Here is a 27,029-nt window from a genome sequence, read left to right as displayed (position 1 = left end):
TCCACAGCTTTCCGAGGGAGTATGGTATGGTGTAGCCCAAAAACCTTGGGGCAGTAGGTGGGGGTAGACCCAGGGAGAGGGCAAAAATGTGAGTTTTAACAAGTTCACAAGGTGGTTCCTATGCGAGGGCTATGAAACACACCTGTGATAGTACCTCTATAATGCTGAACTCTCTCCTCCCCTCCAGCTAGATATTTCAGCCTGGGACTGACTGACCCAAGTGACCAATTGCCTCACAGAAACAGCTGAGCCAACCAAGCCCAGATTTGGAATAAAAAACAGGGTAGCGCTCATCCTTCTGGGCACTGCTCTGGGATAGAAGTTATAAGCCTCCCCACACCCCACTGTGGGCTCCTGCATAAACTGAAGTGATCCTTCCTTGCTCACAGGGAGGCCATAAGGACCCAACATAAGTAGGGTGGAGAAGGGAAGGAGAGCAGACCACTCACTACCTGCACCACATCCGTGTTTTCCTCGGAGCTATCTGCTTCTGGACAGGCCCTGTGGTCCCTGGGCTCCTGCTGAGACTCAGTAGTTCTGCATGAGGAGCTCTCACTTCCTGAGCTCCTGCTCTCTTCACTTTCCTTTTTCCCTGTGCAGATAGTCAACAGTCAATGGCTGAGTTTGGAGGCCCTAGCTGACTCCATCAGGGGCCCAACAGTGATCTCAGGCCTCTAGGACTCCAGAGAGCAAGAGGTGGATAAGTAGGGACACTGCTCTGGCTCTAGAGAGGTGCTAAGTGAGCAAAGGTAATGGGACAACCCAGAAGCCACAAGAGACGAACAGCCAGAGGGAGTGGAGGAGAGGTGTGTTCTGGGTAGGGGAGGCCTGTAGTCAGGGAGAGCACAAGGCAAGACCCTTGGTGCTCTGGCAAGTTCAGGAACAGGAAAAGCTGGGCCTGCTTAGAGTGTGGCCTGGGCCTATTGGATACCTGACCTTCAGGCTGGTCGTCCTGCTGATCCATGTGCTCAAGACTCTCCAACAGGCTGTCCACCTGGGCTTTGATCTGACTCAGTGCCCTCCTGATGGAGTGCAGCTCTTCAGTTGGGACTGCTGGGAGAGAGGCCAGGGTTGGTGCCCACAGAGGCTGTAGGGGACGAGGGTAGTGTTGCAAGGCTCTGGGGCCTACCCTCACTTTGGATAAGGCTGCCCAGCTCTTCCCTAGTGCTGCAGCTAAGGTCTGTGCCCCATCACTCACGTTTCATCTGCCTGGGGGCCAGATGGCTATTCCTGGAGGCCTTGTGTGGGTTGCAGCTGCTCTTGATTCCCAGGCCCACATGGGTCCTGCGGATCTTGGCAGGCACCTGGTTGATAAGCGGAGGAATCCTCTGATATTCATACACCCTAAAGGGACAGGGTAGAGGGACAGTCAGGCCAACCAGCTCTACCTGCTGCTCCCCAGAGGATCCAGGGCAAGATTCACCCACCTGTAAGGGACATCTTCTCTGTGCAATTTGTAGTTCAGGTCATAGTTACTGTTGCAGAGACAAATGGAGAGAAGGGTCACTGTCCAGGGCCAAATTCTCTGCCTGGTCCCCATTTGTATTTGGGAAACAAGTAAGCAGCTCTTCTTTAGAAAGCCAGAATTCCTCACTGGAAGAAACCCTAATTCAAGATCACTTTGGAAGACCACAGGAAACCAGCTTCCCTCTGCTTGTACTCTGATAAGGAGCCCACCTGATGGTCCCAGGTGGCAGGAGGAAAACATCACCTGCAGGCTCTGGCCAGCACCTTGACCCCTCTAAAGGCTCCTCTGCTTGAGCCAGGCACTGCTGATGTTATGGGTCTTAGTCTGGCAAAGGATGAAAGGAAAGAGCTAAGACAGAGCCCAAAGCCACTCTGGAGGGTGAGAGCCTTTAATCCTGCCGTGGGAATTGCCAGGATGCAGAGCCAGCAAGCAGAGTCAGAGCTGTGGCCAGGCCACCTGCCCCTTGCCTGCAGGCCTTAGAAGAGGACAGTTGCTCCGGAAAGGTTCCAGGCTCACACTGAACGCTCACTCCAAGGCACTGGTGCCGGGGTGGGGAATCTGTGCAGACAACTGGGGATCTCTTGCAGGGCAGGAAGGGTTTGTGGGGACACCCGGTGCTGGGGAGAGTGATGAGATGGGGGTTAGAGGAAGAATGCATGGGAACGGAAATAAAGTTCTGAAACAACTTTCTGATACTGTCCATGTCCACAGCTCAGACCGGCCTACAAGGTGAGGCCGGAGTACCAGCCCTTCCCTTTTATCCTGCAAGGTCCCCAGAAATGCAGGCGAAATTTCCAGCCACCCGCTGCTTTCTGGCTTCAGGAGGTCTGGGTGGGCGGCCCAGGAAACACGGCTGCTGCTGATTCCGGTTGGAGGAGAGAAGAGAGCCAGCAGGCTGCCGGGCTCAGATCCCACCCTCAGCCATGCGGGGTTGGGTCTGGAGGGGTGTTGTGGCCAGGATAGTCATTCAGATTTCTTGGAAACATGAACACTTCATTTCTCCTGTGGGGTCTAGCCCCATGTACACAGCACTTTAACCAACCACCTGGGTTACCAGATGGGAGAGTGACATATAGCAGCATTGGTGGTTCAGTGGTAGAATTCTCGCCTGCCACGCGGGAGGCCCGGGTTCGATTCCCGGCCAATGCATGGCTTGTTTTTTCAGGTTTGTGGGGTTTTTGTTCGTTTTGGGTTTTTTTTTTTTTTTCTCTACATTTCCCAACACTATTGTCCTAACTAGCCAGGAATGAGCCGTGCAAAAGGCAATATTTTACTGGCAGCTGCCCAAATTGAAACTGCAGGGTAGACACCTGTGCTCTTACAGCCTCTGCCTATTAAAAGCAAAGATTCCTGGAAACTTCTCATCCCTGCCTTGTTTCACCCACATTGAGGTCTGTGCCCCAGTTGGGTGGCCTTGCCCATTCCTCCCCAAGGGGAGCTGCCTAGTTGCCCCTGGGCAGCAGCTGCCCCTGCCTCTGGTCTGGGACTTTCCACAAAAAGGAACAAAGAAACACCACGGGGGAATGGATCTGTGGGCAGAGATCAAGACATCTCTTCAAGTGTCTTCAAGTGTCTCTTCTAAGGGTTACCCCGTGAGACAGGAGAGGACCTATGTGGCCAATCCTTCCACCACAACTTTCCATGTTGGCAAATTCCCTTTCAAGGCCCAAATCCTATGGCCTGCACTTGACCACTTTTCATAGGGCGTCCAGCTGCTTAGTGCCCGGCACAGCCCTATCCCCAACCTTTGCCTCCTCTGGGGATAGACTCAAGGGGGCCAAAGCCACCACCCCAGCCTCCCATCTGCACTACCCCAGCGCCTAGGGAAGTACTTGGCCTCATAGGAGTCCCCTGGGGACAACAGGGCCTTAAGGAGGCTACCTTTGCCCACCTCTGTTCCTGTCATGAAAGCCCAGGGACCCCTCCAAATGGAGCCTGAGTCACTGTAGAACAGACATCAGTCCCTGTTACTTCCACCCTCCATGTACAACCCCAGTGAAGGCTGACAGCACTAGGTCCAAGCCTGCTGGGCCAGGGCTTAGAGCAAAAAATATGGAATTTGATTAACGTAACTAGAACTGGAGAACTGAGGAGGCCTCTTCACTCAGCCTCAAAAATGACTAAATGAAGCTGGCACCTGTGGCTCAAGCCTGTAATCCCTAGCTACTCAGGAGGCAGAGATCAGGAGGATTGCAGTTTGAAGCCAGCCCTGGGCAAACAGTTCATGAGACCTATAGGTCTTGGAAAAACATACCACAGAAAAAGGGCTGACAAAGTGGACTGATCAGTGAATGCACCTGCCTAGCCAAGTGTGAAGCCTTGAGTTGAGTTCAAACCCCAGTGCTGCAAAAAGGAAGAAAAACCCAACACAAAAAAGGGCCAGTGGAGTGGTTCGAGTAGTAGAGTACCTGCCTAGTAAGTGAACACTTCTGAGTTCAGGCCCCAGTATTGCAAATTTAAAAAAAAAAAAAACCCATGTGACTATTTCTCAGCAGTCTTATCAGTTTAATATCTGAGGATAAAGGATGTTTGGAGCAGGAGATGGAATAGGAGCTCTGTCTACTCTACCCATTGATCTGGTATTGCAGGGCCTCCAGGAATGGGTCCTCCCCTGGGGGATGCAGAAATAACACATATGGGGGGTTGGGAGTATAGCTGTGTGGTAGAGCACTCGCCTAGCATTCATGAAGCTCTGTGTTTGACCCCGGCGCCACAAAAAACTAATTAATTAGAGAAAGAGAGAGAGAGACAGAGACAGAGACAGAGAGACAGAGAGAGACAGAGACAGAAAAGAAAAGAAAGAGAACCAGGCATGGTGGCACATTTCTACAATCCAAGCACTTAAAAGGAAGAGGCAAGAGGATTGGGAGCTCAAGGCAAACTGCACTATAGGAATAGACTCCGTCTCAACAGAAAGAAAAAGGGCTGGGGACATGGCTCAAATAGTAGAGTGCCTGTCTACTGAGCACAGGTGCTGAGTTCAAATTCTAGTACTATCAGAAAAAAGAAAGAAAAGGAAAAAAAAATCCACATATTATAACTAGGAGAACCACTAGCCCCCCCATCAGACAGAAAGTCCCAGAACCACATCACTCCCTAGACGAAAGTCTTGCACATGTGATGGCAAGGTGACACATAGCATTAAGCACACAGCAAGAGGCAACAGGTCTGCATCACCAAGGACACACAAGCTTAAAAACCCTCAGTTACCCCACTGGTCTACTATAGGGTTACACTGAATCATTCCTGAGGTCAACATGGAGCTGCAGAGGCACCTCAGAGCAGCCCACATCCAGCCCTGCCACTCTACTTTCTGGGAAACGGGCAGAGATGAACACCAAAGTAACTGGAACTGTGTTTAGAACAGTGCTGTTCTCCCCACCTCACCTCAGAAACCATCCAAATGCCCACAATGAGGCCAGGAGCTGACTGCAGCCATTACAGATGCCCTGCTGAGGGGACAAAGAGGCCATCATGGCTTACACACCCTCTTTACCCCTGGGAATATAGCATGTTGGCTTGGCAGAACTTTGAAAAGGCTTCAAAGTTTCTTTAAAATTGCTTGCAGGTTCCAAGGGGCAACATGCCATCCCAGAAGGTTCCCATTTACTACTTCCCAGACATTTATACCTGGAAAAAGTCCCAGCTACCAGAGGAGAGGCTTGTGTCAGGGAACCTACGCCCCTGCCCTCAGTCCTCAGAATGGTGGCTCAGTCCATTAGCCAGAAGGGGTGCTGGAATGCCCTGGATAAATTCCCTTAGTTTACAGACAAAACCTGAGGCTGAGGGGCAAGGGACCTCCTCACAGGGCTCTAAGCAATATACTTAGGGAGCCTACTGGGGTCCTTGTCCCATCTCAGGGGAACCCAAACAAGCCAGAAAACAGCCTCCCTCACCAACAGACCACCTGGACAGACTCACCAAAAGATAGCTGTGCCCTGCTGCCTCTTCTGGCCAGGCCGGGTGGGGCCTGGTCTGGGCTCACCAGCCATGTCCAAATCTAAAAAGAAAACATGAGAGTAAGGCAGAGTTGAAGGATTGAAGGAAGGTGTGCAAGAGAAGACCCACACATGTAGGGCTCTGCCCTGTTGCTCAGCTCTGGAAGGCAGAACTCTCGTCTGAGAGACCTGGCCCCCACCCAGGGCTGGACTCAGACTCTAGGAGGCCATCCTGGACATGCCCCTAGACAAAGAGACAAATAATCCCTTTTGCACATTTCAAAAATACCCCAAGGGTCAGGAAGGTTGTACTATTTTCTTCAGACCCATTCCTTAGGTCAGAATCAACCCCATGTCCAGGCCCTGGAATTTGGGATGGTACCGTCAAAAGGCAGGAGGAGGGATGCCTGTGATCCTTGTGTCCTCTGAGGAGACACTCAACCCTGGTCTAGGTTAATTCTCAAGTGTCCTCCTGCTGCCTGCCCTGGACTGAAAGCATCTGTCCCGCTGCCTGCACACTGGCCTGCCCATTGCCTGGCCTACACCCTGCAGCTGTCCTGTTTAGGCTAAGCCCCCGTTTGTTGGCTTCTGCTGAAAAAGCCTGGGGTGGCTCAGAACAGGAAGTAAATAGTATCAAGTTCACAAAATTGTTGGCCTCCGACCAACAACCTCCTAGACCCCAGACCAGATTATTTACCTTGAATTTAAAAGAGAAGCAGCCCAGAAAGGCGAAAGACTCAGAATGAGACATGGTAGCCACACTCGGCACCATCACTGGGCTTGAGTGCTTATGGGCGGAGACAGTCCCAACTTTTAAGTCATCAGAGAAGCCAGTAATGTTATAAGAAATCCTATTACAGTAAATTGAACAGATTTGAAATTCAAATTAAAAGCCCCTTGCCCACATTTCATTTAAAGATATTATGTGGAATTTTATGGCTGCCAATTCGGCATACCAGCTAAATGTTAGCAGGAGCCTCTGTGTGTATGAGCTCAGGGCTTTCTGGGCAAGCACTGTACCACTTGAGCCACACCCCCAGTCCTTTTGCTTTTTTCAGATAAGGTCTTGTGATTTCGCCTAGGATTGCCTGAAACTGAGATCCTCCTATGTCCACCTCCTGAGTAACTGGAGTTACAGGCTTGCCCCACCATACCCAGCAACAAGAGAGATTTGAACTTAAGGCCTCACAGTTGCTAGGCAGTCACTCTTATCGCTTGCACCACACTCCCAGCCCAATCATGAGACATTTTTAAGATGAACACAGAGGAACCCTAAATTAGCCTAAATTCTGAAGGCTAATCCCTAAATGAGTGTCCTGGGCCCAAGGCAGCAGAAAGCAGGGAACCATGAGGGATAGCCCTCTCACCCTTCTACCCTCCTTTCCTCTTTTCCTTCCTTCCTCTTTCTTTTTATTTTTGAGGGTAACACTATGTCATTTTTTGAGGGTAATCCAGGCTGGATTAGAACTCAAGATCTTCCTGCCTCAGTCTCCAAGCGCTGGGATTATAGCTGTGGCCACCATGCCTGGCTCCTCCCTTCTTCGCTCTCCTCCCCCAGATTCTCGTGACCTGAAAAGCAGATGGCAGTCCATGACGTTACTTGGGACAGGGGATCTCTGCTATAATGTTTAAGTTCATATCTGGTGTGGGGTGGGGAACCACCTAGTTGCTAGTGGAACCAGGGAGCATCCATGAGTCAGGACACTTAGGCATCAAGGACCCAAACTGGGGCCTTGGTGTGCAATGATGGCAAAAATGGGTCGGACCCCATTCCCATAATCTCAAATGTGGGCAGCCTTCATGGGTGTACCACCTGTGTGGTCCACAGTGACTCATTCAGAGGCCTTGCACTTAATTTATGCTCTGTTGTCACTATCTTGGAATTCTATTTTTTTTTTTTTTTACAGTACTGGGGTTTGAACTCAGGGCCTTGCTTGAAATTCTTAATTCTCAGTCTGTACCAGGTTCGACAAATCATAAAGCTGGTCTTGTGCCTCAGCCTTGCTCAGCTACCTAAAGTGGATGACCTGGGAGCTTCCTTCAGGTTCTGAACCTCCGCAGTGTTCAGCAGCAGCCAGCAAACAGGGGCTTAGCACAGGACAACTGCCAGGCAATGGGCAGACCAGTGTGCAAGCAGCAGGACAGATGCTTTCAGTCCAGGGCAGGCAGCAGGAGGACACTTGAGAATTAACCTAGACCAGGGTTGAGTGTCTCCTCAGAGGACACAAGGATCACAGGCATCCCTCCTCCTGCCTTTTGACGGTACCATCCCAAATTCCAGGGCCTGGACATGGGGTTGATTCTGACCTAAGGAATGGGTCTGAAGAAAATAGTACAACCTTCCTGACCCTTGGGGTATTTTTGAAATGTGCAAAAGGGATTATTTGTCTCTTTGTCTAGGGGCATGTCCAGGATGGCCTCCTAGAGTCTGAGTCCAGCTCTAGCACTTGAGCCACATCCCTTGCGCTCTAAAACAGTTTTTTAGTGGGTTTCATTAAACTATTATAGATTATATTAAATATATATACTTTATATTATATGATATATTTTCATATATATGATGTTCTTTGAGCATTTTCACTTCCCATCATCCTTTCCATCCTACTTCCGAACAGTTCATTTTTTGCAATCATGTCATTTTTTTAGTTCTAGTTTCTGTATGTGAGTGAAAACATACAATATTTATCTTTCTAAGCTTGGCTCATCTCACTGAGCTTGATGATCTTCATGTCCCCTCAGCAAGGAATCTTCTTCCAGTGTCAAACCTTCCCAGTAGCCAATGTCTGTTAGTCAGCAAGAAAATTGACTAGACCCCCAAAGTGTGACCTGGAAACACACACTTGCAACTGTGCTGGGAACAAACAAAAAATGTAAGAATTACTGTTTTCAGGCCCTAAGAAGGTCAAAGCATATGTAAATGGTGTGTGTGCGTGCGTGCGTGTGTGTGTGTGTGTGTGTGTGTGTGTGTGTGTGTGTTTGTATGTGTGTGTATAGTGACTCAGGCAGCTTCTCAGCAGTCTACTCAATCAGCCTAGGATTGTCCCCACTTGCCAGGTAACTATTGATTTTTGTGTTTTTTTTTTTTCTTCACCTACATCAAACAGATGTGTGGGTTTGAAGTCAAATGTTATCTGAAGCCCATTCATTCAAGGAGGTCTGAGAAGTCAAAAGATGCAGCCATCTGCACTCCATCATGGATATGTTGCTTTGTGGATAGACCCCTCACCAGGCCATTCATTTCTGGCCTCCTCTTCAGAATTCTTCCCTGGAGAGGAGGGCTCCACATAACGGGGAGAGGATGAAGAATCCTGCTCACTGCTGGATCCTCTCCATTGGCTCAGGGACCTGCAGGTAGTAGGTGCTCAGTTGATGTCTGGTTAATAAGTAAATTAACTATCACAGGGGCACATGTTAGGAAGAGGGCTGGAGGTCTTTGCTGTATATCTATGGCTCACAAAGCCCCTACAAGAATTTCCTCAGAGACACACCCTTTTGTATTCCTACTCACTATTCATGCTTGACAGCAAGGAACACAGTAGGACTGTTAGCCAATGAGTCATAATGATTGACAGGGATGTCTCAAAGAGTGCAGGTTTGCAATCGGATGGGTAAAAGAAGAACTAAGCAGAGAGGCCAAGGAGAGAAGCAGAAAGGGGTGAACATATCAAAGAAAAGTCCTCTTTGGAGTTCACCCAGCCAACTCCCAGACATCCCCCATGAATTCATCAAATGGATACCAACTGGTTAGTTCCTTTTCCTTGTGCTCTCAGGAAGAAAGGAAGGGGTAATTGTATCATCCCCAATATTAAAGACTTCAAGCAGCAATTAACAGTGATTGAATTCCTACTCTTTGCCAGGTATTGCATTATGAATTTTCCATCCAATATCCCATCTAACCCCCACTGACCTCACTAGGAGATGCTATTACTACTAACCCCTATCTTACAAAAAAGTTAACGAATGTGTCCAGGGCCACATGGACAGCTAGCTAGAAGTGGTGAGATCTCAGTCCCCTTCCTGGAAACTGATACACTGTTTCAAGAAATCAGATGGTTTGTTGCAAATAGTCTGAAGTCCAGGTACACACAAAGCAGGGCAACCTCATTGCCTTTGCATAGGGTTGCTCCATTACCTACTCCACCATGACAGAATCAATGGCTGATGACTCCTTGGTTAGTGTGGAAGTGGCGGCAGAGTGGGGAGGACGTGCGATGATAAGACTAGCACTATGGCCCCAAATCCTCATGCACCAGTGGCTTCTTGCAGTGGACATGCATCATTGTTTTGTCTGTCCCACATCTGAGTCTCTTCCTGTGTTATCATTATTCCAAAACTTTGAGCCTGCCTACCATGAAAGAAGCTGAAAATGTCCCTTTCTGCCTTCCTTACTCAGCCTTCCTTGCAGCTAGGACCTGGGCAATCAAACTCACAGACCCAACTTTGAATTAAAGCTGCTAATGGGGAGAAGAAGCATCTCAGCAACTGGAGGTGACAGCAACAGCTACATGGGTGGCATCTCTGTCCTACTTCAGTGGTGCCAAGTGTTGCTTCTGTGCCCCACAGAGGCAGTGGGGTCTTCACCATGCCACTTCTGCCATGATCTTATTCTCTGACCCTTCCAGGGCCCCTATAACCTTACAACTATAGTCCACAAACTCATTTCTACTTAAGAGTTGCCAGAATTCTTTTCTGTGGCTTACAATGAAGAACTTTGATTTTATACCAAAATAGGACTAGGTGTGGATGGAGCAAGAAGGCCTGAAGGAAACTGGGGCAATCTAAGGTTGGTAGGTGGCCAGAGAACAGTGAAAATCCAGCTAGTATTAAGAGACAGGACGCCAGCCGCCCATGGCATGTCATGGCAAGACAGTTAATCCTGTGGTCCCCTAGAACAAAGCACCCATCAAATGCAAGGCTTTGAGGGACCTACTGGCTCCTGCCATTGAAGGGTACAAAGGTCACACTGAAGTCAAGATCTGTTGGGGAGAGAAGTTGTGCTAATGGCCATAGGAAGGCAATGCCCACATTTGTAGGCACCCTAGGTTTTCTGTATGCATGGTCTCCAGAGAGCAGGTAGCACTGCTCAAGTTCCACAAGGAAGTCCCTCCAGATCCATGACAAAAGTGTTAGGATATTTACATTTGTCTTTTTTTTTTTTTCATTTTTCTGGCAGTAATAGGGTTTGAACTCAGAACCTCATGCTTGCTAAGCAGGAACTCTACCACTTGAGCCACTCCACCAGCCTCTGTGTGTGTGTGTGTGTGTGTGTGTGTGTGTGTGTGTGTGTTGGGTATTTTCAAGATAGGGTCTTACAAACTATTTGCCTAGGCTGGCTTTGAATTGATATCCTCCTGATCGCTGCCTCTTGAATAGCCAGGATTACAGATGTGAGCCACCAGTGCTTGGCTATATTTGTTTTTATATTTGCCCTTTAATGTTTTTATTTGTGTCTCTCTCATAGTGTACATATATTTTAGTATTGTAGTACATGCAGACCATTCCTAATTGGAAGCATATGGTTATGTAGTTTTTTGTTTGTTTGTTTGCAACCAAGCTACAAAGTCACCAAGTTTGTGGCCCAGACAGAGCTCTGCCTTTTAGAACCACATTTAGAACACCAGCTTGAGCCAGAAAGCATAGCAAAGGGTCCTCTGTGCAGTTCTGGGGAAAATCTCAGGAAAGCAGTTCTTTTGCCTGGGAAATCCCAGGTTTGCCTTATTCCACATTCTCCCTCTCCCCCTGGACATGCATCTGTTCTCAGTCTGAGTTTGGGCCACAGTCAACTGAGTTTGTTTCCCTCTTTCCCCTGGTGAAGGTAAACACAAGTGGGAACTTTTGTTTTTCTTTTTTCAGACAGGTCCTCACTATAACCCAGGCTGATCTGGACCTCCTGATCCTCTTACCTCAGCTTCCTGAGATGTGGGGATATTTATTTATTCATTCATTCATTCATTTATTGGTGGTACTGTGATTTGAATTTGGGGCCTTGTACTTGAACACTCTACCACTTGAGCCATGTCCCCAGCCCTTTTTGCTTTAGTTATTTTTTTAATAGTGTCTCAAATTTCTGTTCCAGGTGACCTGAACCAAGATCCTTCTATTAAACTTCCTGCCTGACTGGGATAACAGGCACATACCACTACACACGGTTTTATTAGTTAAGATGGGGTATGCTAGCTTTTTGCCTGGCTGACCTCAAATCTCAATCCTCCCAATCTCACCTCCCTAGTAGCTGGGATTTCAGTCGTGAGCCATACCTAAGGGAGGATTTTTAAAGAACCAGATCAAGGTCCATTGCCCCTCATCACTTTTCCAGTACATGAAGTAAGCACCATGTGCTTTCATGGACTTTCACAGCCTTTGGGGAAACACGCACCCTGACCTGGAAAAGTTTACCATCTCAAAGAAAAATAAGTTCCCTTGATAAAACTCCACAGAGATAGACATGCTAAGTCAGCGGGTTTTGCTCGTTTGGTTTTTTTGGACTGGGGTTTGAGCTCAGGGCCTCATAGTTACTAGGTAAGCACTCTACCATTTCAGCCACATGCCCAGTCCTTTTTGTCTTTGTTTTGAGACATGGTCTCCATCCTGTCCTCAAACCCGGGATGAATTCTTGATCCTCTTGTCTCTACCTCCCGAGTAGTAGAGATTACAGATATGTACCACCATGCAGGCTGGTAAGTCAGATCTTCTAAGTTTTTCCAGAACTTACTACAGGGATTCACTATGAGCTGCAGAATCTTCTTGTATCATAAATAACCACCATCTGATTAATGCCGATTGCTTGGTTTGTATTGTCTCCTCGGATTGTTGGCTAGGCCAAGATATGGGCCAGGAGTGCCAGACGGAAGGAAGTAGAGGGAGAGGAGGTTGCCCAGGACACCACGCCTCGGACAGGCAGCCTCCTCACACCTTAGGCTGATCACCTGCCCATGACGGACTCTCCTTTTAGGTAGCCAAAGCCCGGGACCATGACAACCGCAGGGGTGACTGGACGTGCTCCTCGGTTTCCCTCGCTGTGACCTGAGGACCACCGCCTGAGGGCCACCGCGCGAGGCAGGTTTTCCCGCACCCGGTGTCTACACCTGCCGGGCCCAGGAAGTGACTCCGCCCACGCTGACACCTGCCTGCTTATACTGCGGGCACTGGACAGCGTCTCCGGCTGCCCACTGGGCGAGGGTTGTGTGGGGTCTGGGTCCAGCCTCGGCGGGCGCGCGCCCGGGCCCTCCCCGACCCCGGCGGGCGCGCGCAGGCGCACTCACGTCTCTGACGCGCCTCCGGGCCGTCCAACAGCCCCACTGCCACCCGCAGGGGGCCCATCCGGCGACATGCCATCTTCCACCCGAGGCGCACGGAAGGACTTCGACCAGGTGACAAACGCGCGGCGCAGCAAGAGGGGCAGGGGTTGCAGAGGCGGGTTCAAGGGGAGGGGGCGGAGACGGAGTGGTCTGCCCAGGGGGCGTGGCCTCGAGAGGGGGCGGGGCCTTGCGCGGGAGCTCAGAGACGGGGTCCTGCAGCGGCGCGTGCGCGGGCCTGGCTCCCAGGGGGCGCGCACACTTGGGCTTGGTCTTCCTGAGCCGCTTGAGCTGCAGGCGTGATGTCAAGACCATGCTTGTGTCTGCGACTCCTAAGGGGAAGTCGTGTCCCTGTCCAGGGGAAAGAGTGGCTCGTCCGTGTCTGACTAACGGACAGAACCAAGGCAGGTAGGGCATTGGCAGCAGGGCATTGGGCAAGTCGCCCCCGACCCTTGTAGCCTGGTCCTTGCAGACAACCTCCGGCAAATGTCTGAGTATGGGGTCTGGGGTTTGGCCCTGCAGCGACCGTCTAACTGCCTCCTCTTGTGAATGGCCGATATTGTTGGCATTTTGTGAAAGCCCCGTGTCTGCCCACGTTCTGAACTTGGGCACAACCAAGCCTTCCATTCGCCCCCATTCTGTCCCCATCACTCAGACGGAACTAGAAAAAGGTTTTTGTTTCCCAGTTGTGTTATCTCGGACAAGTTACTCATCTTCTCTGTGCCTCCATTTCTTTGACTGTGAAATGGGCGTAGTAGTACTCCCTTCTCAATGAGGATGTGTAGGTGTTTAAATGAGTTAATAGATGTCAAGTGTTGATTATAGCACCTGACACACAGTGTTTAAGTGCCAGCTATGATGTCTGAAGAACTGGAGGAGGGAATGGAACTATACATTCTAATTGTTATGTCAGCCCTGGTATGTGACAGCACTCCATCTGTACACACACACACATACACACACACCAGGTAGAGTCTGGTCTTCCAAATTACTGGGGAACCTGAAAACAACCAGAAAGTGGCCTGAGTCACGAGGGTGAGCAGGAAAGGGACAACTGGGCAGTGAAGCGTCAGATCCCCTTTGGTCTTCCCAGGATCTTTCTGGGTCATCTAAATTCCCCTTTGAAACAAACAGTTGCTAGCCCAGCTGATTCATAACTTAGTTTAATCCTTTGCTGGGTTCCCAGAAAGCTCCAGCTGCCCCAGGCTTTGGCCCAGTTGGAGGAGAGTGACATCTTTTGACCTCAGGCTCTGGCTTCTCTTTCAGTGGCTCATGGAAACCCATCTTCTCAATCAAAAGCAGGGTGAGAGGCCCAGGCTCTCCTCGTGCCATCCCAGACTCCTGAAGCACCCCTTCTCTATCTTTGCTGCCATCCTCTGACCAACTTCCTGCATGGAGCCAGGTCTAAGACCTCTTTGGATGTTGAACATGCAGTCCTAGCCTGGCCCCTCATTCCACACAGGTGAGCAGACAGGCAGGTAGGGTCAGTGTGCCCCAGGGCTGGCAGGAGAGCTTCCTGACCAAGCTGAAGGCCCTGGGTCCCACCGGGAAATGTGCTCCTGAGCTGGAAAGGAAGCAACACAAAGGTGGGGCTTGGTGGCATCCAAGGCAGTCCTGGGGTAGGGACCCTGTTGCACTCAGTCTGGAAGTTCCCATGCCATGGCTTTTTTTTTTTTTTTCAGTACTGGGGTTTGAACTCAGGGAGTGGCTTTGAGCCACTCCACCAGGCCTTTTTTTGTGATGGGTTTTTTAAGATAGGGTCTTTCAAACTATTTGCCTGGACTGGCTTTGAACCGCCATCTTCCTGATCTCTGCCTCCTGAGTAGCTACAATTACAGGTGTGAATCACCAGCACCCGGAAAGGCCCCACCAAAATGTGACTTGAGTCCTGCCTTTGCATGGACTCACTATGTGATGCTGGGCCCACCGTACCCTCTCTGAGCCTCAAACACCTCAAACAAGTCTCCGAGCAGGACATCTGCTGTGGCCCTGTGTCCTCACAGTCTCTGTGCCTGTGACTTGCCTATCTTAGCAGCCTGGAGCAAATCATCGTTACCCCAGGGGATAGGAACTAGAGGAGGGGAGCTGAGAGAAGACCCTCACCAAACTGGCAGATATAACGGTTTCGAGTTTTACAGCGTTGGTCATTCCAGTTGAAAGCAGCAGATGCCTGCAGCTCCACGCAGTTGCCAAACCTACTGAATCAGGATATGAGGTGCTCAGGGTAGAGGAGTGAAATCAGGTGTCTGAGACAGTCTCCCAGACTGGGCTTAGAACTCAGGGCCTCATGCTTGTGAGGCAGCCATTCTACCACTTAAGCCACCTTGCCAGCCCATGGAGTCTGGGAGAGTCTAAAGCCCTCCACCCCATTAGGCCACTTGCATCTGTGAGGCCCAAGTGCTCCCAACTTGAAGATGGGGCTGCTGGGAGCCAGACCCACTACCAAACTCCTATCCCACCTCCATAGCACTGCAGCTCTCCTCCAGGAAGCTGAGAGGGTCTCAGGAAAGCCCCCACTTCAGCACTCAGCCACATCAGTGGGGGACGGGGAGAGGTCTGGAACAGACAGACCCACATTCTTTCCTCCCAGCAGAAGAGTCTGGTCAGGGTTGGCTGCCAGCAAGGAGAGCTCTTACTCTTTGGGCCTAGGTAACCAAGGTTGCCCACCACCTGAGAGCCTGGGGCCCCACTCAGAGCCCAGAGGTATTTGGAGCTATTGGTGGCTACACAGCCTCACCACCTCCACCCCTGCCCTGGATATTTGTGGGCTTTGCAGACCAAAGCAAGGCCACAAAGCCAAAAGGTCCTTTATACAGGCCATCTGGTGGGTCAGCTGGTGGCTGGTTATATGCATGAAGAGTGCAGATGGGTGGGTGGCTTAAAAAATGCCAGAACCAGTGTTTCAATGCAGAGGGAGGAAGGAGTGGATAATGATGGAAGGACAGCTGAGGAAAAAGAGTGAGGATGGTAGATAAGGCCTTCCTGGGTCCTCTCTCTTTTATATGATGTGCCTTCTGACTTGTCCCTCCTTCTCCTGAGTCTTGTGCCTGCATCAGCTGGGTCCAGGCTTCCCTGGCATCTGGCACCAGGTAAGACCCAGAGCCGCAGAGGCTTGACCAGGCAGCTGGCTGGGCTGGTTCTACAATGGAGTCTGAAGATTCAGTCAGGCAGGCCCAAATGAGAAAGGGACCCAGGGGAGAGTGGATAACTCAGACTTACCCCTGGTTGTCAGGCTGCCCAAAAGCAAAACTGGTAAAGGACTGGTGCTCCCCAGTCGTCCAGCGGAAAGAATCTTTAGCTGTCTTGTAGGTGAGCCCTGGGTCAGAGTAGCCAACCTGCTGAGAGCCTGGGCCCCCACTCAGAGACCCTGGGAGGAGGGCCTGAGCCAGGAGACCTTAGGGAGGAGTCTGCTGCCTAATGCCTTTGGGACCCTAGCCCCAAACCTCTCTTCCCAGTGTTTCCAGCCCCTACTGCCTGGGTTCTCCCCTCCCTGCAGCCCTCTCCCAAAGGAAGGTGATTGGCAGTCTGACTACTGGCCCCATTCTGGGCTCCAAGCCCTCACCATGCCCTAGCTGTCTGCTAGGGGGTGTTCTGGGTTGCTACAACCCAGGATTCCTGAGGCTGCATGAGGCATTAGTCCCCAAATTCACCTCATCCTTCAACCAGCTGGGTACTTACCAATCCAGAAATTCCTGGTCTCAAAGTCACTGTTGGTCACCTCGTTGGTGCTCTCCAGGCGGCCCAGGTAGAAGGCGAGGATGTCCTGTACTTTCTGGCTCTCAATCTGGGCTAGCACCCCTCCCTTTCCCTGAAACCCCCATCCCGGGTCACATTAGCAGGGCCCCCTTCCTGCCCATCCTGCCACCCCACATGGCCATGGATCCAAAATGTATGTATGTGTTGGCCAGGCTGTCGTCACCCCCACCCCCAATGACCACCTGCTTCTGAGAGTTGGGGTGGGTCCCCCTTCCTCTCTGCTTCCAGCTTCTCCTCCATCAGTGCACAGTGGCCCAACTGGGAGCCCCCAGGTCCAGTCAGGGCCCTGCCCTTGGAAGGATGTCTTAAATATATATGAATTGATTGCCAACCTTAATAAATCAATAGACACTAATTAAAAACCTGGATTTCTGCTTTTAAAAAATTTCCTCAGTTCTGGCCACCCTGACCTGGCACTCCTGAATGACAGCCAGCAGCTGGAGCTGAGTCAGGACCTCCTTAGATAGAGGTTTGGTGGGACATTGTGCCTGGCTGGGTACCATAGGTCATTAAGTGACCTCCTGGCTTCTATGAGCTTCTGAGTCTGAGATCCCTGCTTTATACTAATGAAGAGAGCAGGAGAAGTTGAAGGAACCAACTCTTGGTCTAGAATCACTCCATTATGACCCTTGTTTGAGACCCAGGGGGTTTCTGGGAAGGCAGGAGTCAGCCATCACCTTGCATTTCATCTTGGCTCCATAATAGGTATCTGCCTCTGATGACACCATGAAGCAGTCTCCATCGATCCTCAGGTCACAGGTGTGGTAAGGAAAATGCACTTTGGCTGGTGGTGGTGATGGGAAGACTAAGTTTGTGTGTGCCAACCTCAGAATCGTCCCCCTCTCCCACCTTGCCAGGGAGCTAAGCTGAAAGTGCCCCTTTCTCTGGCCACACCTGCTCCAAATTGGAAGTAGGTCAGGGCTAGTGGTGTGCTGGTAAATGTATAACAATGAACTCTCTCTCTCACTCTCTTAAATAGCAAGATTCACAGATTGTAGCATTGGCTAGCTTCTGTGGTGTAAATACCCTCACCATGGCCAATGTCAAGCTATTAATGTGATATCACTGAATGAGACATTAGGAAGAGATGCACACAATGGGCTGCTGTGAGCTGGTACAGCCAGATCCAGCACCCTAGAAGGGGAGTACTGAGAGGGTTCTTAGGGTAGGACGCACCAGCACACTGGGCTCCTCCGTAGCCAACATCGCAGATGCAAGAGCACTTTTCTTCCCGAAAGTGGCCATGCACGCACTGCATGCTGCACCTCACTGCCAGGACAGGACAGAAAGGCCGAGAGCTCAGCAGGACAGGGCAGGAGGGCAGAGAGCTAAGCCGCTAGCCCCCTGGACGCCTGCTTCCCCCCATAGGCCTTGGAGAATTGGGGAATGTCCACCATAGTCAGGACAATCCTCTCAGATGGAGCTATCAGGCTTCCAGCTGCTGGCATACTGGATTTCTTCATTTGATCCTCCATTGTAGACAGAAGCAAATAGGAGCTTGAGAGATGATCTACCCATGGTCATGGGAGAAGCATGCAACAAAAATCCACTTTGGTTCTCTAATTCTATCCTCCCCACTGTTCCAGGGCAAAACCTGATTGCATTTTGACTCAGGGTCTGGCACACAGTTGGTGCTCAATGAATGCTTGTTGACTGAATGCATGCACTGTGCAAACCCAGTAAGTACATGGTCAGCATCCCTAACCCACTCAAATATCCCTCAAAATACTCTCAGCCTCCCACCACCCAGCTCTCAGGGCAGATGTGTGCACACCCAGGTGCACCTCCCCCTCACCTTCGGGCAGCCTGAATGAGAGCTGTGTTCTCACCTTGGCAGTATCTGCCTGTATAGCCAGGGGGGCAGTGGCAGTGGCATGTACTAATGTTCAGATGTCCATGGTTCCGGCAGCTCATGCGACATGGGTTCCTAGGGACCTCTGGTCAGATGAGGAGGGAACCTTGAGAAGTCACTTCTCAGTAGGCCAGACAGGTGCTTTCCACGGGCCAGGGATTCCATGACAGCCCTTTAGACTTCTGCCCCCAACCCCAGGGTCACCAGACCAAACCTTCATGTCCCTGCTGCCTCAGTAGGAGGCAAGCAGGGTGGAACACTCACCACAGAGCCCCCCTGTGTGGTCCCAGGCCTTGAAGCAGCCTGAGACGCTGGCTGTGCAGAGCGAACACCAGGTGCCCTTCTTATAGGGGGTGATTGTCTTCCCATCTAACTCCCAGTTGCCTCTGTGAGAGCAAGTGCCAGAGGGTCTGGAAGGACCTGGCCTTGAGCAAGGCAAGGGAAGGGACTTGCTGCCTTCCCCATTGTCCCCTTCAGTGTCTTTGGCCCAGCCAGGGAGTTAGGGAGCTGGGTGAGACAGGGAGGTCTGCTAGGAAAGAAAAGATGACTTCTACACAAATCCTGGGCAAAGTCCTTAAAAGCAGGGCCATGCTTCCAGGAAGGGGTGTGCCCAGACAGACCCTGTTCTTCATCCTCTCCTTCTCCTTCTCTTCCCTCTCTCACCAAGGGTGCAGACCAAGGGGTGCAGACTTTTTGGGTGGATGGGTGAGTATCACCCACAGTGAAAGTGTCCTGCCCTGCCCCCCACCCTAGCCCATGTCTTAGGGGCTTACCCAGGGAAGTAGGCACAGACAAAGGCTTCCATCGCTGCTTGGCCCACAGAGCACAGATGCCACCCACAGCCCAGCTGGCTTGAAGTGGCCCACACGAGCTTCAGGGGACATAGTGGACATAGTCACAAACCACCCCCATGTCAATCGGGGAGATAGGAGCACAGGCAGTACACATCAGGCAGGGAAATGACATAGCTAAGATACTAATCCAGGCACACAGAGAGTTCTCTGTCCTCCCTGGGGTCCTCGGGAGCAGCAGGGCAGGGCCATTATGATGGTGAGAAGAATTTCTGAGCAGGAGGTAAGGGTTAGTAGATATTGAAGGAAGGGGAGATCATGGGCAGGTAGAGAGTAGTGAAAGAAAGACTTGGAGCAGGGCACCAGTGGCTCATGCCTGTAATCCTAGCCACTCAGGAGGCAAAGATCAGGAGGATCATGATTCAAAGCCAGCCCAGGCAAATAGTTCTCGAGACCTATCTTGAAAAAAAAAATCTTCACCAAAAAAGGGGCTGGTGGAGTGGCTCAAGGTGAAGGCCCTGAGTTCAACCCCAAGTACCCCATCTACAGTCAGTTTTGTTTTTGTTTTTGTTTTTTGCTGTGTTGAGGCTCAAGCCCAGGGCTTCATGAATGCTCAACAAGCACCCTAGTACTCTGCCACTAACCTATAGCCCCAGCCCACAAGCCCACTCTTTTCATGTCACTTTGCAGCTATTTTGCCACAAGAAGCAATGTCTTTCTCCCCACCCCTGAGTCTGACTGGCCTTGTGACTTGTGTTGACCTAAAGAATGCAGCAGAAGTGATACTGAGCTGATTTTGAACTCAGGCCTAAAGAGACTGCAGTTTCCACTCATGCTCATAGATCCATGCTCATCTACCTCATGAACCAGCCCACGTTGGCCTGCTGGAGCGTGAAACATCTCACAGGGCAGAGAGGATACGTTTGAGGTCTCTCTGGACAGCCAGCTCCCAGCAAACCCACTGGCTGATTACAGTTTCATAAATGGGCCCAGATAAGACTAGAGACTCTCCCAGCTGAGTCCAATCCAACTGGTCGTAGCCTGCTATTTTGGAGGTGGTGTGTCATCCAGCAAAAGTTAATGGATGCCGGGCGCTGGTGGCTCATCCCTGTAATGTTAGCTACTTGGGAGGCTGAGATCAGGAGTTTCATGGTTCAAGGTCAGCCTGGTCATATAGTTCAGGAGACCTCATCCCCAAAATAACAAGGACAAAATGGGCTGGAAGTGTGGCTCAAATGGTAGAGCACTTGCTTTGTAATCTTGAAGCCCTGAGTTCAAACCCCAGTCCCACCAAAAAAGAAAAAAAAAAAACTAATGGATACAGGGTTTTTTTGTTTGTTTGTTTGTTTGTTTGCAGGACTGGGGTTTGAACTTAGAGCCTACTCCTTGAGCTACTCCACCAGCCCCTTTTTTGTGATGGGTTTTTTTTTTTTTTTGAGATAGGGTCTCACAAACTATTTGCCTGGGTTGGCTGGCTTCAAACCGTGATCCTTCTGATCTTTGTCTCCTGAGTAGCTAGGGTTACAGGCATGAGCCACCAGCACCCAGAAGGATGCAAGTTTTTAACTTAGGTTAAAAGTCTCAGAATCAGTGACAAATTGGAAATAGCACAAATGGTTGATACACAGGAACAGTTAAGCAAACTCTCCGGTAGCCACTAAAAAAATAGTGGCTATTTTTGACAAATATGAGAGTGGGTTGTGTGAAAAAGGTATAAACATAGAGTCATATTTATGTATCCAACAAGTAGAATGTGCGTTCTTTCTTAGAAATACATGGAACTTTTGCAAACATTGACATCTTACTAGACCACAAAGCAAATTTCAACAAATACCAAAGAATCAATGTCCTGGAAGCCACATTCTATGAATTCGGTGCAATACAATTTATGGTACTGGGGATTGAACCCCAAGTACCTTGCTAGGCAAGTGCTCTACCACTGTGCTATACCTCAGCGGGTTTTTTTTGAGACAGGGTCTCACTGTGTAGCCCAGGCTGGTCTGGAACTTGTGATCCTCCTGCTTTAGCCTCCCCAATGCTAGGATTACAGACATGTGCCACTATTTGTATTGCCTCAGTGTCATACCATGTAAAGTCAATAATTTATAAGTAAGTAAAGAAGAAAACATGGACTGGGGGGTGGCTTAAGTGGCAGAGCGCCTGCCTAGCAAGCACAAGGCCCTGAGTTCAAACCCCAGTACTACTATAAAAGAATAAGAATAAATTAGAAGAAAATTGAAGAGAGCAGAAATTAAGAATAATGAAAAACAGAAAACAAAAATCTAATTTACTGAAAAGACTAAAAAATAGACAAACCTCTGGGAATATCAATAAGGAATATGAGAGAAGGCACAAAGAAACAATATTGGGAATTCTAAAAAAGACATAATTAAAGACAGTTAATATATTAAAAATCTATTTAAGTCAATTTTCAAAGCTGTTAAATAATGAACAACAGGGCTGGCAGAGTGACTCAAGAGGTAGAGTGCCTGCCTAGCAAGTAGAGTTCAAACCCCTGTACTGCCAAAAAATAAAAATAAAAAAAAGTGATGAACAACATAACCAACAAATTGGAAAACATAAAATAGGAAATTCCATAGAAAAATAGAATTTGGCAAATGATCTCAAAATAGAAATCCTGAAATGACGTATAACCATTTTCTTTTTTCCTTTTTCTTTTTTTTTTTTTTTTTTGGTGGGACTGGGGTTTGAATTCAGGGCTTCATGTTTACAGAGCAGGCACTCTACCACTTGATCCAGCCACACCTCCAGTCCACCATTTCTAAAAGTTGAATCAGTGCTTAAGAATCCATTTACACATGCCCCCACACTCAGAAAACAAACACAAAATAGTATAAGGCCCAGTTTTACAGGAGGGTTATAGCACATATAGAAATTATCTCAGAGACTAGAAAATGAGGCACTGATTCGGATTCACTTCAGGTAAGGGCAGTATGAGAAAAGAAAATTAAAAGTCAATTTCATTACCATTGTGTGTGTAGCAAAGGTTTTAAAACATGTTTGGGATTTTGCTTTTTTCCAGTATTATATCTTAGTGCCTAAACAGTGTCAGGTACACAGAAAGCATTCAAGAAATAGTTGTTGAATAAAGTGTTGGGGGGGGGGACTTGCTTGGGAATGTTATGTTGGAACTTTGGGAAGGTTCTTCTGGAGAGGAACAGGAAAAAGAGGAGGTACATGGCTTTGGTTTAGTAATATCTTCTAAATCTAGGTAGTGGGTAAGAGGGGGCCTTTTTTTTTTTCTTTTGGTGTAGGGGCCAAATTCAGAGCCTCGCACATACTAGGCAAGCTCTACCACATGAGCCACACCCCCGGTCTCACCCCCAGCCTTTGGTTTTCTTGAGACAGGGCTCACTGTGTAGCACAGGCTGGCTTCAAACTCTCAATCCTCCTGAGTTCTGGGATTGCAGACATGTGTCACCACATTTGGCTTCTTTTTAAATTTATGTTTGAAATAATTGTTATTTAAAGTTGAGAAAAGTAAGACTAAGCAAATTGAAGGAAAAAGAATCCTAGTATGTAGAACAGTGTAGCCCATCTCTTCTGATAGGACCCAAGCAGCCTCTGGGGAGCCATGCCTTGGCCTTATTAGCGACACACTCACCTGAGTATAGTGAGTGCAGGTGGCATTGCGGGCACACTCAGCGGCCGCGTGGTTATACTGCTGTCCCTCTGCAAACCAGAGGCTGACCACTTCAACAAAGGACACTGTGCCTGTGGGCAGCAGCTGCACATTCCAGCCTACTTGTGACTCACGCCCTGGGGCAGATGCCAGGCTTGGGGCTGGGGTGCCACACAGGGCTGCCTTGGCTTGAGCCATTTGGGCCAGGCTCTCACTCCAGTCCTGAGGGTGACACAAACAGAGACATCTGCAGGGAGCCTTGGGGTGAAGAGGGAGACCTTTGAGCAACAGTTGAACTCCTCATTATCTTGCAGCATCGTAGGTACCAGGTCATGCCAGGAAGAGAACATTGAGTGATGAAGAGTCCTTTGTGGCTGCCTAATGCTCTGGATTGGTTTCCCTCACTGTACAGGACTGAGGAAGGTCAGACAGAACCCCAGAACTCCCTAAGATGTGTTGAGAAAGCACAGGTAGTGTCTGACACCTGACCCAGAGTCTAGTTCTGCCAGGACTGAGGCTCCATCTTCTTGAATCCCACATGGACATCATTAGGCTCTGCCCAGGTGCCAGTCCAGGCCACAGGATGGGCTTCTGCAACCACTTTCTGCATCTGGTGATGTGAGCCTGGGCAGTGCCCAAGCCTTGCAGACTGGTTCTGTGTTTGCCTTTGGGTGAAGCTGGCCCTGGCCATTGTCAGAAGGACTCTGCTTCTTTCACCTGGCCAAACTTCCCTCGGTAATGCAAATGGCCCCAGTAGCCATGCTTCTCTCCTATTTTCCTGGCCCCACTTCCCTGGGGTGTCTGGGAGAACCAGTGGGAAGAAAAGGATGTGAGAGGTCTCCTGGGTCTCAACACTATGGCCCCAGTGAGCTGAATTCTCTGGAAAGGTCTCACCTGCTCTTCCCACTAGCACCAGCTTACTTCCACCATCACTCCCACCCCTGGCTCTCAGCCATCATCATCTCATCACCACTCCTGGTCCAACCCAGCTACCTCATTTCGGCTATGAGGCCTCCAGCAATCACTTAATCTCCATGAGACTCAATATCCTCAACCTTAAAATGGCATCAATAAAGTGCCTACAGGGCATGGTGGGTGGAGGAGCTCGCCTGTAATCCCAGCACTTGGGAGGCAAAGGCAGGAGGATAGGGCTACATAGTGAGACCCTGTCTCAGAAACAATAAACTTGGCTCAGGGGGCTTACACCTGCAGTCCCAACTACTTGGTAGGCAAGAATTGGGAGGATTTCATCTTGAGACTAGCCTGGGCAAAAAAATTAGTGAGTCCCCCCAATTCAACAGTGGAGGTGCATGCCTATCATTCCAGCTATACAGGAGGTATAAATAGGATTGCTGTCCAGGCTACTCCTGGCAAGAATGTGAGACCTTATTCAGAAAATAACTAAAGCAAAAAAGGTTCAAATGGTAGAGTGCTTGCCTTGCAAAGTGGGACATTAAGTTCAAATTGCAGTACACCACAAAGATAAATGAGAAAAAGAAAGAGAAAAGGAAGGAAGGGAGAAAGGAAGGAAGGAAGGGGAAAGAAAAGAAAACCACAACAAGATTGTTACGGAGATTAAATGGATGTAGCAGGCCTCACCTATGATGAGCGCTGAGGAAGGTTGGGAAGGGTCTCCCAGGTCTCCTCAGCAGCCCCCACCACCCAGAGGGCTTCATTCTCCACTGTATTCCAAGACAGGCACCATAGAACACTAAAGACCCACAGGGGTGTGCAGGACAAGATGGGAGGGAGGCTGAGTGGTAAGGCACCACTCGTGCTTTCTTTTTTTTTTCTGTACTAACGTTTGAACTCAGGACCTGACACTTACTAGGCAGGCGCTCTATCACTTGAACAATGACCTCTGCTCCCCCTGCTTTTTTTTTTTTTTTACTTTTAGTTATTTTTCAAGTAGCTTTTTTTGGGGAGGGAGCATGGGCTGACCTCAGACCACAATCTTACTTATAGCCTCCTGAGTAGCTGAGACCAGAGGTGCACACTACCACGCCCAGTTTATTGAGATGGGAATGTTGCTAAATTTGCCTGATCTAGCTTCAAACTGCAATCCTGAGTAGCTGGAATTACAGGTGTGAGCCACCATGCCTGGCTTACTTGTGCTTTTTTTTTGGTTGTATTATGGATCGAACCCAGAGTTTCTCACACACATTGTTCCTTTTTTTTGTTTTTATTTTGCAGTACTGGGGTCTGAACTCAGGGTTTTCACCTTGAGCCACTCTGCCACCCCTTTTTTTGTGATGGTTTTTTTCAAGATAGCATCTCATGAACTATTTGCCTGGGCTGACTTCACACTGCGATCCTCCTGATCTCTTCTGCCTTTTGAGTAACTAGGATTCCAGGCGTGAGCCACCAGCGCCTTTTTTTTTTCTTTTTAATGTAATTTTCTAAGACTTTGACCAAAAGGCCTGAAAAAGGTACAAACTGCCAACCAGCTGATCCATAGCTGTCCCCCTGCCTGCAGGGGAAGGAGCAAAACCACTTAGGGCAGGGAAAGGGGGAGAAGCCGAACCCTCCCTTCCTGCCCCACCCCCACGTCCTGGGAAACTGACCTCAGAGCTCTCAAGGTCGCCACCCACTGTGGCTGCCAGCCTCGGAGGAGTTTATGGGATGCAGCCATGGGAAACACTGCCTGTCCTTACCCTTCTTGCCCTTGCTTTCTGGCCTATTCACATGGGCGGGGGCTGTTGGGGACCCAGATTATGGGGAAGTATTTCTGAGCCCCAGGATGGCAGCCCCAACCCTGCACCTCAACTAGAATTGAGACCCTACCCCAGGTTTCAAAATGAGTGAGGAACTTAGGAGAGGCCTCTCCTAGTTGCCCAGATAAACCCTGGTCACACACAAGCCCTTCTGCAGGCCAGCAGGACACTTCTCTCTCCCTGTACCCACCTCCCTTCCTGCTGGAGTTCTTTGTGCAGCTTCTCTCCCTGGAGGAGGGAATCCAGGCTCCTTCCGTGTCTTCTGGTCTCCGTGGCAACGGGATGCCAGGGAAGGCCCAAGGTCTGCCCTTCAGGCAAGTGTGAGCCTAGGGGCCTGACCTCCTACACTAGGGGCCCTTCTGGGGAGGAGGAAGTCAAGGAGCAACCAGGACCATGGTCCCTCCAAGGGGCAAGGTGACTGGCTGTCCTACCCAGGTGAAAGAGTGCTTGTCACTGTCATGGCCTCCTGAGCCCTGAACTGCCCTCTCTGGTAGATGGGGGTTAGGAGCACTCACCATTCTCTGCATGTTGGCTGCAGGGGGCTGGACCCGGCTGCGCAGGCGGTTGTGTAGGGAGAGGAGAAAGAAACGCTCCTTCCTGCTAAGGGCTGGGGGACAGGGAAGAAAGTCAGCCCACTGAGCAGGAAGCAGTGTCACCTTAGCGAGGTGAGAGTGCCTCTTCACCCCTAGGAAGAAGACCTAGATGGGGAGGATCATGGTGGATCATGGGAGGGTGCAGAGCGGGGATAGAGGGAGACCAGAAAATGGAGACAGGAATGGAGGTGAGATGGTGTTATAAAACAGTGCTGTGACAATAGGGGATGGCAGAGGAATGAGAGGCCCAACCCTGGGCTTAAAGCAGTGCCCCAGCTGGGGCTCCTCTCAATCATTTTGTCTTTTCTGGGACTCCAGCTGCAGGTTCCAGCTGATATCCTTCCTTGATCCCAACCCCGGACCCATCTACTTCATCCCCTCTACTCCCCCCAGCCTAGCATCCATCCACCACACACCCTAGACTGTCCTGATGAGTCCCTCATCAGGTCACATCAGCACAACACAGGGCTCAGGTCTGGGACCTAGCTTCCAGAAGTCCCCTGGTGTCCCCTCTGCAGAGCTCACAATGGCTCCTCCACCCCTGTCCTCACCCAGGTGACCCTTACCTCCAGGCATTGGAGTCTGCTCCGGTGACTGAGGTGGCTGTACCTCTGCGCAGGCAATGCCAAGGAAAGCCAGGAGCACAGGCAGGAGGCCAAACCAGGGGCCCTGGCCTCGCAGCCCTGGGGAGGACTCAGGCTGCAGCATGGACCTGTGGGGCACTGCAGGCACCGCCTGGCTCAACCGTCCAGCTTGCTTCGCAGGTTGGATGAAGCTATTCACAATCTCTAGGAGTCAGGCTGGGCTGGCAGACAAAAGAGGGAGGCTGGTGAGTAATCAGTGTGTCCAAACAGCCTCCTGTAGTCGGCACTGGCTTGAAAAGAGACAGCTTCCCGGATTCCTCATACTCTAGCCTCCACAGCCTGGCCAGCCTGCCCCACCGACAGCAGGCAGTACAGTGTGCACTGACCTCCTGGCC

At 50.1% G+C, this 27,029-nt stretch overlaps 2 protein-coding genes, 1 long non-coding RNA gene and 1 other non-coding gene across 15 annotated transcripts in view; 2 read left to right on the top strand and 2 right to left on the bottom strand.

Annotated features, from left to right (window-relative positions):
* Positions 1 to 12,837, bottom strand: part of LOC109684981 (RNA-binding Raly-like protein) — a 14,124-nt gene extending 1,287 nt beyond the window's left edge. The window contains exons 1-6 of one of the 5 annotated variants that reach the window (XM_020161620.2): positions 12,669 to 12,836; positions 5,390 to 5,468; positions 1,428 to 1,475; positions 1,199 to 1,344; positions 937 to 1,053; positions 453 to 592 (exon numbers count right to left, since the gene is read on the bottom strand). In XM_020161620.2, coding sequence (XP_020017209.2) covers positions 453 to 592; positions 937 to 1,053; positions 1,199 to 1,344; positions 1,428 to 1,475; positions 5,390 to 5,468; positions 12,669 to 12,741 — 603 coding nt within the window. In that variant the 5' untranslated portion in view covers positions 12,742 to 12,836. Of the gene's footprint in view, positions 1 to 452; positions 593 to 936; positions 1,054 to 1,198; positions 1,345 to 1,427; positions 1,476 to 5,389; positions 5,469 to 8,501; positions 8,736 to 12,668 lie in introns of those variants that run through there. The other 4 variants (XM_020161618.2, XM_020161619.2, XM_020161621.2 and 1 more) reach the window with 4 other exon arrangements.
* Trnag-gcc (transfer RNA glycine (anticodon GCC)) lies at positions 2,547 to 2,617 on the top strand. Its single transcript has one exon. It is a non-coding gene; the product is annotated as a tRNA-Gly (tRNA).
* Positions 12,295 to 16,827, top strand: LOC141417360 (uncharacterized). The gene is made up of 2 exons (XR_012441896.1): positions 12,295 to 12,776; positions 13,968 to 16,827. It is a non-coding gene; the product is annotated as an uncharacterized lncRNA (long non-coding RNA).
* On the bottom strand, positions 13,849 to 27,029 carry LOC109684991 (C-type lectin domain family 18 member A-like). Of its 8 annotated transcripts, none has more exons than XM_074055663.1 (12): positions 26,617 to 27,029; positions 25,973 to 26,064; positions 22,726 to 22,965; positions 19,083 to 19,180; positions 18,574 to 18,734; positions 18,287 to 18,394; positions 17,634 to 17,726; positions 17,135 to 17,241; positions 16,380 to 16,509; positions 15,921 to 16,017; positions 14,805 to 14,899; positions 13,849 to 14,265 (listed from the first exon to the last, which is right to left on the bottom strand). In XM_074055663.1, the coding sequence occupies exons 1-12, from the start codon at positions 26,756 to 26,758 to the stop codon at positions 14,186 to 14,188; spliced, it is 1,443 nt and encodes a 480-aa protein (XP_073911764.1). In that variant the 5' UTR covers positions 26,759 to 27,029; the 3' UTR covers positions 13,849 to 14,185. The 8 variants fall into 8 exon arrangements, with proteins under 8 accessions (XP_073911764.1, XP_073911765.1, XP_073911766.1 ...); XM_074055664.1 differs by having other exon boundaries at positions 14,805 to 14,896; XM_074055665.1 differs by having other exon boundaries at positions 18,574 to 18,719.

Source organism: Castor canadensis, chromosome 15 (genome assembly GCF_047511655.1).
Source record: "Castor canadensis chromosome 15, mCasCan1.hap1v2, whole genome shotgun sequence".
Lineage (NCBI taxonomy): Eukaryota > Metazoa > Chordata > Mammalia > Rodentia > Castoridae > Castor > Castor canadensis.
The sequence above is the reverse complement of the archived record's forward strand: the minus strand, read 5'-3'. Positions and strand labels throughout refer to the sequence as shown.

What these genes read in the sequence shown, in the direction of transcription:
- LOC109684991 (XM_074055663.1), bottom strand. Translation starts at nt 26,758, where the DNA reads ATGCTGCAGCCTGAGTCCTCCCCAGGGCTGCGAGGCCAGGGCCCCTGG. An exon ending in CCTGCACTCACTATACTCAG is followed by an intron (nt 19,181 to 22,725) that starts GTGAGTGTGTCG and finishes TGTCCCCTGAAG; the next exon opens with CTCGTGTGGGCCACTTCAAG. An exon ending in CCGTTATATCTGCCAGTTTG is followed by an intron (nt 14,266 to 14,804) that starts GTGAGGGTCTTC and finishes CTTCCTTTCCAG; the next exon opens with CTCAGGAGCACATTTCCCGG.